General features: G+C 37.8%; 1 protein-coding gene across 1 annotated transcript; it reads left to right on the forward strand.

The window, feature by feature from the left end:
* Nucleotides 1–6,955: 6,955 nt before the first annotated feature.
* Nucleotides 6,956–7,959, forward strand: smtlb (somatolactin beta; the record flags this gene model as incomplete). Its single annotated transcript, XM_079860451.1, has 4 exons — nucleotides 6,956–7,153; nucleotides 7,290–7,397; nucleotides 7,488–7,667; nucleotides 7,765–7,959. Coding segments are annotated over 4 exons (681 nt in total), but the record flags the coding sequence as incomplete, so codon positions are not given.
* Nucleotides 7,960–11,700: the final 3,741 nt, after the last annotated feature.

Consider the following 11,700-nt stretch of genomic DNA (forward strand, 5'->3'; position numbering starts at 1 on the left):
AGAATTGTTCTTCTGCCATTTTCTCTCCTATTCTAACAGGCCAAAAAAAATCTATGAGTATTATTTTAAGCATAGCAGTGAAGAGCTTTCTGGAACAAACCAATTATTGCATCTGCTGAAACACGCAGGGCACACGCACTCAGGGGTACAGGTGAGATTTTTCAAATGAGTTGTTATTGAAAAACATTTTAATCAATTTTTTTTTTTTTTTACTCTGGAAGCTTCTCTCAGATCAGTCTCTACTTTTTCTGTTCTGTCCACTCAAACAGTTCAGAGTTTCTAGCTTTTGCATTTAAAAGCACAGTTAGAAATGAGATGAGAGAGCAAGAAAAAAGCCACAGATGATCAGTCACAGATGAAGAAAGAAACGAAATGTTACAAGTGTGCTCTAAACAGTTCACCCAGCGTAGAGAAACCGACAGTATCTCTTGATCTCAATGTTCTTGATCTTTGGCTGTATTTTTAATGCAATAATTGCATAGACAGCGGGGGAAAAAACATATCCCATCATAAACGCGTGTGCACGCGTGTAATGATGGTTGCTGCGTGCTGATGTTCTCTTTGTGCATGAGAGTATTAAAGAGGCTAATGAGGTAAAACCATTGCTCTCTTTTATACTCAGACTATTATTCAAACACAGCCTATTAACTTGATGGATTGGGATAATTAATGGATATTTCTTTATGTAGCTTTTGTGCTATCAGGTGCGCGGTGAATATTTAACTGTTTACTTCACAGGTTCTTTCGAGCGCTTCGCCATGGGCTCCTGGAGGGCCGACGAGAGCAGAATTTACAGCTGTATATTTCCATCCTCATAAGAGGCGGCGCTATGAATCCATACTTGTGCTCATGATTTAATTAATTATTTAAGTCACACATTTGAATGAATAAAGTTCTCTATAGCCAGCTGGCTGTAGACCAGCAGGGTTCATTGAACGAGAAGCCGTGTGATTTTCAGAGAGAATGGAGTCTCGCTGGAAACCCAGAGCACTCGACTACAGAAGCCTTTGGTCTCCTCAGGTGATCCTCCGTATCGCTGCAAAAACAATGAAGCTGCCTTCCAGCGGTGCCGTCGGACAGCAGAGAGCATATTTGTTCTGTTTGCTATATGCCTGACAATAACGAGATGGCAATCATTTCCGGTGCCTATGCTCTCTTAAGGGTTCAGGGTCGGGGAACGGTCTCGATGGGAACAGTGTGGCGCGGGCATTAGTCGAGAATGAAACGACTAGATCATGTCAGTGCGCAGCTTCAAGCTATTTGCCAGCAAGTCCTTTATCTGACAGCGCCGCCAAGCTAACACTGATCAGAGGAAGATAGCTCATAAGTATGGCAGAGCTATAAAATCTCCCAGCAGAGAACCGGGCCGGGGGGGCGTGAGATTACTCTTTCGAGATGACCAATTATTTCAAGAGGTACTCGTCGGGTTTTCCGTGGGCCCTTTCTCGGGAGATGTGGCTTTAGGAGAATATTATTCTCTCAAATTGTTCTGCGGTCATTATCTGTCTCGTGGCTTTCATTCACCTGCGTATTATTTGAAAACAGAACGAGAGATTGACCCGCGAGAGGGAAACTGATTATCCCCATTCATGCTTCTAAACCATCTGAAGCACAAATCAAAGGAAAGGAAGAATCTTCCAATGGCTTTGTGAATGTAGTCTAATGTACACAAACCCAGTGGCCATGTAAACCCACATTTGTGTCGTTCTGATGCCCACCACCAATCAAAAACGTTTTTTTGTGTTGTTTTTTTTACTCCGCCTGGTTTCCAAGGTCTCGCACAAACCACAAATGAGTCTGATTTGATTTGGCAAACAAATGAACTCTTATCAATAGCAAATAGATCCAGTGTGTGTGTCTGTGAGATGTACTGAAAGTAATGAATTTGTAAAGCTCATTCCCTTCCCTCAATTAAAAGAGAGCAAGAGCAGACGAGAGTACAACAGGTAATCACACATTTCCATTCGCACTTTCATTTTCTTCCGTTTCATTCTTCATTAAACTGCAGTTGATTTGTTTTCCTTCTTTCTACGTCTGATTGATAGAGTGTATCATTTCACAATCTGTCTTTGTTATCGTGACATCTCTCCTCTGCACAAATGAACCCGAGTCCCTCGGTGATGGAACTGATGAATAGGGTCCATCATCTGTAAGAGCCTCCCAGACCTTTACTGACATCTAGTGGAAGAAAATGAAGAGATTCACTATAAATGGTGGTAGTATTGTTTCTTCTTTTGTTGATTTGTTATATTACTTTTCTAAGTGATTAAACTCAATAATGATTTCGAGGTAAATGATTTTAAAAAAAAAATAATAAAAAAGGAATTATCAAAGGATCAAAACTGAAAGAAAAAAAAACTTTTTTTAGAGATCACCATACCAATCTGCCAAAAAAAACATATTTTATATATACATTATATACTGCCTGGCGCAAAAAAAAAAAAAAAAAAAATCACATAAAAAATAAATGTGATGTTATTTCCATCAAGAGGTGCATATATTTTTGGTCAAGATCTGGTATTGACAATTAGCCTACAAGAGTCCAGCACTCTGTAAAGCCTCCTCCAGCACATCCCAAACACTTTCAATGAATTTAAGCTCTGGACTCAAGCGTGCCAATTCATGTGTGAAAATGATTCTTCATGTTCCCTCTCAAGCATTCTTTCACAGTTTGAGCCTGATGAATTTTGACATAGTCATCCTGGATATGGCCATGATGTGTCTTCCTACATGGTTGTTTAAGAAATGAAAAGCTACACACTCCATCAATTAGAGTTAAAAGAACTGTTGGCAAACATAACATGCAAGAAACATAATAATCACTGCAATAATTATCCAATCATAGACTCTTAAGCATCTGCCTAATTAAATCCAAACATCTTTTTTCTTTTCTTTTTTTGGTCGGGCAGTATGTATGTATATGTATGTGTGTGTGTGTGTGTATATATATATATATATATATATAGAGAGAGAGAGAGAGAGAGAGAGAGAGAGAGAGAGAGATAGATAGATAGATAGATAGATAGATAGATAGATAGATAGATAGATAGATAGATAGATAGATAGATAGATAGATAGATAGATAGATAGATAGATAGATAGATAGATAGATAGATAGATAGATGATAGATAGATGTGTTTTCATGTTTTATGGGGGCTTTCCATAGACATAATAATTTTTATACTGTGTATATTCTATCCCTAACCCTAACCAACAAAGAAAACTTTCTGCATTTTCAAAAAAAACATCACTTAGTATTATTTATAAGCTGTTTTCCTCATGTGGACCAAAAAATGTCCCCACAAGTACAAGGATTTCAGATATTGACATCTTTGTGGGGAAATTTTGTCCTCATAATGTAGGGTTAATTTTAAATTTAAACATTTTTTATACTGTATGTGTTTCTGTCCATGTACTAATCAAATTCTTATTACAAACTGATGGGAATATCTGCATGGTCTTCTGAATGTCAAATTTCCCCCGTCAAGCAAGTTAATCTCACCTCAAGTTCTTCAAATCACACTCTTGTTGAAACTTCTGTCACTGCTGTGGCCTTGAGGTTTTGACCTGACTCTGGAATTGCAGTTAGTCTCCTGTAAGTTGATTTGTGTGAACTGCATTTGCTAAACAGTAAGTAATTAGAGACTAACACATCCCCTATTGCACTTTTCCATGCAGTCATTTTCACAATACATTACCTGATAAATGTATTTAACATTTTAAAATATCATTTTTTCCCACAAAATCAAAAGTGGCCATATTCAGCTACTTTTGACTGTGGACAATTATGCCTTTCACTCTTAGATAAAAGTTTCAGTGAAGTTCTATAGAACCATGACCTGGGTGACCTCAATTTTAAAGATAGCTTTAAAAGGTTATATATAAGGAGAAATGTCTTAAATGATTGCACAATACTTTCATGTTCAGTGGGTTATTTATTGTTTTTTTAATAGTGATTAAGTATGTTTACGAGCTGTTTAATTCATACAATTTTATGACAATTAAAAATGAATTAAAACCAAATTAATTCATTAAAACTAAATGATCCCATGATGGAAAAAGCTATGTTTCTAAATATGAAGCACCTGACAGAACACTTTAAGGTTCTGTATAGAACCTTTCGTAGAACCTTCACTCAGTTCTATACATAACCTTTTCTTTTAAGAGTGAAAATGGGCGCACAAAAAATCACATACATTTATAGGAAAAAAAGAGCATGTTTTTGCACTGTTATTTTAAGTATTTTTCTCACCAAATCTGGTTTTAATTTCTCATGTAAGCGCCTGAGCTGCATTTGAGACATGTTGTTACACTTTTCAGCTGGATTTCATCCTTACTTGCGTCATAAAGAAGTAAAGATGACACTTTTGACATGACGAACGTCACAAGTCTGACATCTGATCCCTGCACAGACCTTAAGCCTCTCTCTTCACCGTGTCTTTCTGCTCAGTGGACACCCTGATGAAAATGGTAAACTATGAATAATAAAATGAGGAAGACACCGCAGACTTTCCCACGTCATGAGTGTTGAATACGGTCTGCTGGTCTCAACAAACATTTTTCTGTTCATCTACATGTGATATTTATCAATTTATTTCACATTTTATTTAAATGTATCATTTAAAGTTTGTCAGGTGAAAAAAAAAATGTTTTATGATAATGAACCGCTGACTAATTTTCCTGTTGATTACACAGCTACTCGCCAAATAAATACCGGTATGTGATAAATATGCCAGCTGACATGGTAAAATAAAAAATATAATTTTAGAGGAAATACACAAAGCAGTTTACATTTGAGCAGATTTTACTTTTTTGTAAAGACAGACAAATGCCAACTGTGTCCACCCATGAGACCACTGAAGCGGCAACCGGATCCGTTCATCTTACGGCCCCTGAACCGGTATATCCAGCAGCATCCCAGTGTTGCCTCTGCACAGAAGACGGCTTGAAGTCAGGAAGTGCTGGATAAGCAAGACAAAATTTGTCAAGCTGTGCTGGCAATAAATGACACATTAAAAGAAATAAATGTAAGCCTACGAGAAATACGTGATGCTATTAAACATAAGAAATAAAGTTTACTTAAACTATTTTGTGCGCTTGCTTTTTAATGCATACATAGGCTACTCTTAAGTCCCTTTCCCACAGCGCTTTGAACCCGGTAAATTGCCAGAGTGCCTTCTGTGTGAACGCAAACACGACCCGGGATTTATACCGGGATCGATGCCGGGTTGGGGACCTACATTGCCGTGTTCAGCTTCAGTCCCGGAACGCGCGCTGTGTGTACAAAAGCCTTAATAATGCCGTGTCGTAGTGATGATGCTGAAGCGCGGGATCGTTCGCCAGCTGTGAAACGGTACGTAATGCGCAAGTTTATGATCGAATCAGAGAAAAAAATGCACAAGCGTGGTTTCTCTCGAGAGAAATCGCAGCTCATAAGCAAACTTAAAGGAGAACTCCGGTCAATTTTAACATTGAGCTCATTTTTTTGTAAATTTGGAGTGCTGTCAATACAGAAAACAACGACAAAAATCGATGTTGCCTACACCGTGTTATCATCTTTTTAAAATTTGCACCCTGTTGACTTCAATGGGGCAAGTTTTAAACCTGCTTTTAGCCTCTTAACATCCTTGATGTGTCATTACAAGTGCACAGCCATGCGAGTGATTCCTTCAGAGTGAACACGAGTGAATCTGACTGCAGTAGATGTGAAAGATATGTATAAAAGTGATGTTAATTCAGCCAGCGCTCATACTGTATTTACATTCTGTTTTCGGTCGAAGTCCAAAGTAGTCAATTGTCGAGTTCACGTGCATAGGTTTAGTTACATATTATCATGCATGTGAACATGTTAAACGCACTATTTACACGTGGCTGGGAGCAGGTGTAGATTTCTTTCATACCAACTAACATTTGGAAAATACGAACATTTTAATGAATCCGAAAATTTACGCCAAAACCACTTTACACACGATTTACACAAAAATTCGTTCTGCTCGTGTTTCATGAATGAGACCCAATGAGTAGGCTATATAATATATTATTTTCACCTTTTAAGTTGAATTACTGAAATAAATGAACTTTTGCACGATATTAAAATATTTCAAGTTTCACCTGTATTTCACTCTTGTAAGCTTATCCGTAGCAGACTGGTGGGAGTGGCCTTGGACGGCAACATATAGTGCATTATGGATGGTGAAGTTTCCCTATTTGGCAAAGGGAAGACAACTGTCTTTTTTTACATTTATGCATTTGGCAGACGCTTTTATCCAAAGCGACTTGCATTGCATTTCAAGGTACACATTTACATTCTTATCAGTTCTTTTAAATGTATAAATCTACCACAGTCTCTCAGTTAATATGATGTGATCACCGCATGTGTAATACTTATAGATGTATCAGAAAATGTAGTTTCAGATGAAATGTGGCAGGATGTAATATAAACGAAACATTAGCCAAAAAACTATTTGTAAAGGTAACACTCAGAAACAGCATCTGCATATGTCTTTAGTCAGAGATGATGCATAAAAACAGAGACATGTGGTCACAAATATCAACTTACCATCACTTGCGTTCAAGTTCTGTTCAAACATTTGTATAATTCATAAAGGCAGTAGAGTATATAAGGCATAGATACATGACAGAACCACAACCAGAGAGTCCAAAAAGACTTGTCTTTTGTTCCACAATAATGAAGAAAACTACAGGTACAGGGTCCTTGCATCTGGCTGAATTGGAAAGGATAATATAGCTCAAACTAATTTATTTAAAAGAATATTATTTCTTTATGACTAACTGAAGTTTACCTTGCTAAGAGTCAGAAAAGCTTATAAACAAGGAGTCGTCTATATATGCATTCTAAATATTCTCACTAACGAATAATATAAAGTTGCTTTGATATAAAATATTGCAATAAAACCAATGTGAACATGACGAATCTCTCTCCTTTTGTCCCCTACCCGTGCTGAAGTTCTCCAGGTTTGTGTGGCGTTTGTGCTCTGCTCACCGCAGGCCGTGATCGCATCCGCTGTGGACTGTCCTGATCCATTTACTGGAGGAACATCCTGTACCATCTCACTGGAGAAGCTTCTGGACCGAGCCGTTCAACATGCAGAGCTCATTTACCGCGTCTCAGAGGAGTCCAAGTTGCTGTTTGTGAGTAACAGAGAGATGAACCTAAAGCTAAGCTTATAAAAGCTGCTTCTTGGAGTTTGCAATGACACCAGTCTCACTAAAGATGAGAATAAACAGTCAACCAGTACTTTACTGAATAATTCCAAAATATTTTCAGGAGGAGATGCTCAATTCATTCGGAAGTGTGAATCTGCATGTTCCCAGTGGGACCATGTGTGCTCCAAAAACAGTGTCAATGTCTAAAAGTGACATCCAACAGATTTCTGTGAGTTCCTCTAATGGCATCTGATGAAATTCACTGTAACAGAGTAACATTCTCCCTAGATAAACACGTCTTTTTTGTTTTTCCTTCCAGGATAAATGGATCCTTCACTCAGTTCTGATTCTGATCCAGTTCTGGACTGATCCACTGGCAGATCTGCAGACGTCCCTTGAGAATTTTGAGTACACCTCAAGTGCCCTGCTTAACAGGAGCAAATTGATGTCTACCAAACTAATGAGTCTGGAGCAGGGGGTTCTGGTTCTTGCTAGACAGGTAAATATGAAGTTTCGAAAATTATTAGACCAAACATATTTTTCCTTCATCTGGAAACATGTTTGGAAATCAATCTGTCTCTCTTTCTCTCTCTCAGATACTGGGTGAAGGTGCTTTGCTGTTGGAGGCTCCAGAAAAGACATCCAATTACATTGTCTCTTCTGATATTGAGTCTGTGAGAAGAGGCTATAGTGTGATCTACTGCTTCAGGAGAGATGCGCACAAGATAGAGACTTTCCTCAAACTCCTGAAGTGCCGCCAGACTGATCAAGAGAATTGCTCCATTTTCTAAACTAAACTAATATATATATATATATATATATATACACACACACACACAAACACACACACACACACACACTCTTCTGCCAGATTATTTTGTGTTTTTAGCCAAAGTTGGTTTTGCATTTGCACAAATTTTAATTAAAACAAAAATGTTTACACGCTTACTTGGAGATTGGGTTTGTCTCTAATGTCAGATATGGTTCACTGAATGTTTGGAAAATGTTCTTTTCTAAATTAAAATGCATATTAAAAGAAATATTGAATCAGAATCACTTTCATACACATATGGTACCGTGAGAAATGGTAAACTGCTGTCTGAGATCACATAAAAAAAAATCTGGATTATTTCCATTTAAACCAAAAATTATATTTTTTTAGGATTTTGAAAGATTTAAAAGAAAGAAATTGTGGTGTAAAACATAGTAACATAGTTTTACAAAAGATAAGATGTATTTGATCATTCTCAAATCACTGTGGACAACATGGATCATCAGGTTTTGTTCAATCTTGCTCTTTCTTTGTATCATTAAATCAAAAGAAGGAAATTTGGAAATTACACTGAAACACTTCACAGTATCTTACCTCAAAGTCCACTAATGAGAACATCAAAGTTTGTGCCCAATTATCACTAAATGAGGAGAAAATTAGACATCTATCCTGAGCCCAGGCCTTACACACTCTTTAATACATGGAAACGGTAAATTTAAGCGGAGAGGTGTTGATGCTGTGAAGGAAGGGTAAAAAAAGCGGTTCACTGTCACAGTTATAGTGATACATTGGCTGTTTCCAGAATTCCCCACAGCAAGCCACACATAGAGACTCTGGCATCCGAGTATCTCTGCGAACAGTGCTAAGAAATTTTAAAAAAAGCTACCATTTTGTTTACAGACAATTTGGAGGCGAAAGAGAGTTGGTGTGTTGCTCCGATGCTATGGAGACAAATAGAGGGGTGCAGGGATGATGTATTTTTGTAGGCTAAATCCTGGAAACAAGTTGGCATTTTAGCACTTCCAATTCTCTCATCCTGAAGTCAATGGGTTTTTGGTTAAATGTTTGAAATAACTTTCAGGGAAAATGTTTTTTTTTAAAACAAAAACTGAAAGAGTTTTCGAAAGCTTAAGGTATGTTGTTTTTACAGCAGTTAAGTGATTTCAACTTGTAAAACGTATTCACGTCCTCGTATAGAGCTCATAATTACAGCTTGTAAGATGGGAATTGTTAGAGAGCTCCTACTTGTACCACGTGGCTGATGCAGATTTATTTAGGCATTGATAGTGTTGCCATAGAAATGCTTAATTCCCAGTCTGAGGACGTGAACAGCTCTGAATATAATGCCACGTGGTGCCATCTTGAGACTGCGGTAATTACAACATGGTGATGGCAATGCTGAAGTCATGTGACTGTGGTGTAGTTCCATTATAGCCTACGTATAGATTGGTGCAGGTATAACGTCACTTTGTTGGCCAACTGGCAGTTAGCATCATGCTGGTTCCCTCAAAAAAAAAAAAAAAAAAAATAGGATTTTCCCATAGGCTTTTGGATTATCGCTAAATACTCTGTGATCAACATAAGTTTATGATACTTGCACTTTTTGTCCATCAAGATGATTATCACAGATGAACACAACTTTTATGCATTTTGAAGTCTAAATGCAGTCGCCAGAAGTAAATAGCTAAAGGTAGGCTATAAAAGAACTACACCACGGTCCCACGAATTCAGCGTCACCATCACTAATAAGCTTCAGACAACTCTTTCAGTTTTTATCTAAAAACATTTTCCCAGAACGTCTGAGTTAGAATAGTTTGCAAAAGCACATAACAATAACGAGATGATGTAAAAGCGGACTGAGTTTACCTTTTTGGCGTGATGACGTTTATTCTCCTCGACAGCCTCTAGTCCCATTTAGCCACTTGTTAGCAAACACCTTTTTCAAGACGGGACGATGGAACCGGAAGTGCTAAAATGCTATCTCACTTCCACGTTTTAGCCTATAAAGTGATGTCATACCTGCACCACTCTATAGCTTTTGACTTCTGCCAATTGTATTTACACTTCAAAATTCATAAAAGTTTGTGAAGATTATCACGATGAACAAAACATGTAAGAGTCATAAGCTTTTGTTAATCACAGAGTGATTTTTGATTGCAATAGATGATTCTATGATACATAAAGCTAAGATAATGTCTTTTTTTGTACATATCTAAAAATGAACTCACTGAATGTGATTCCTATAAATAAGAAATTAATAAAAAAAAAAAACATCTCTTATTCTGAAAAAAAGTAATATGTAGAACCTTTAACCGATAGGCCTACAAGAAAATATGTAAATTAATCAGGATAAAATAATGTTTTCTGAAAACAGAAATAGAATGATCTATTATAACCTATGTATTATCCTTAATTCAGTTTGATGTTAATTAGCTGTATGTCTTTTGAAAGTAATTTAAAAAATCTAATTTGCTGATCAAACATAGGCTACAGGTTAATAGCTACCTACATTTATAGTATTGAGGTTCGCACCACTTTTCCCAGACGTGATTTTGACAGTTAGAAACGTCTCGTGTTGTATAAACATGAACTTTAGCGTTTGAGGAGGGAAATTGTGACGGAAAATGCGTCAGTTGGAAGTCAAGATGATACAGTTTCATTCTTACCTCTATAGTCCGAAAAGTTAATTCAGGTAAAACTTGATAGGTTAAACAATTAACAAACTGGCAATATGAGGATGCGCAATGATAGAGCATTAAACACATCATGTGCGGCTTTCGTCCAATCAATGCAAATCTATTCAAACAAGAATGTTAACCCAGGGTTTAGGAATGTAACCAAAGTGTGAGACGTCAATTTACGAATACTTAAAGGTGCTCTAAGCCAGTGGTTCCCAAACCTGTCCTGGAGGACCCCCAACACTGCACGTTTTCTTTGTCTCCCTAATCAAACACATCTGATTCAACTCATCAGCTCATTAACCCATGAGATCAGGTGTGTTTGATTAGGGAGACAAAGAAAGTTGGGGGTCCTCCAGGACAGGTATGGGAACCACTGCTCTAAGCGATGCTGGGTGACGTCACTTGTTGACGTTCAAAGTATTTTCAAACAAAACGGAGGCTAGGTCGACCCTCCCTCCTCCTCATCCCATCTCCTCCCCCTCTCTTCCGTGCTTCCTAAAACAGTCATGAACCATTAAAAAAAAGAAAACTGGATTTACCGACCTGTCCAGCAAAAACAGAGCCAACTGAATGTCTGATTGGAAGCCCTTCTGTTCTGCCGGCAGAGTTCTCGCCACCTTTTGAACGCTTTTCCGTTGTAAATTCAGGACTTTGCGCATTCCTTCTCCTTTTCCCTATTCTTTGTTATTTGTTCATCGGAACATCGTCTCTTTGGTCGTGTGTCGGCCATATCAAAATTCTCAAGAATATAACATTTTAACGTTAGTCGTTGTCTAGAACATCTCTCCTCTAGCTAACTTCCCTCTTCATGCTTCTCTCTCCTCCACTCCCCACACCCCCCTTCATATGCATACGCACTAACCCCCCACCCCCCACCCCCAAATCATTCATCAGTTTTTGTCTGGAACACTGTTTGTTATGTTTCGTGGTCCAGGCTGGGCCAGTTTGTTTTTCTTGCCATTTGTGGAGCCTGGGCTGTCTACAGAGACCGCGTTTACAGTGTGTTCAGGGGATAGACAGCTAGCGGATAGTGAGGAGATGTTTGCTGTATGTGACAAAAATAAATTTGGCCTAAAAAA

This window comes from Squalius cephalus, assembly GCF_949319135.1.
Source record: "Squalius cephalus genome assembly, chromosome: 24".
Taxonomy (NCBI): domain Eukaryota; kingdom Metazoa; phylum Chordata; class Actinopteri; order Cypriniformes; family Leuciscidae; genus Squalius; species Squalius cephalus.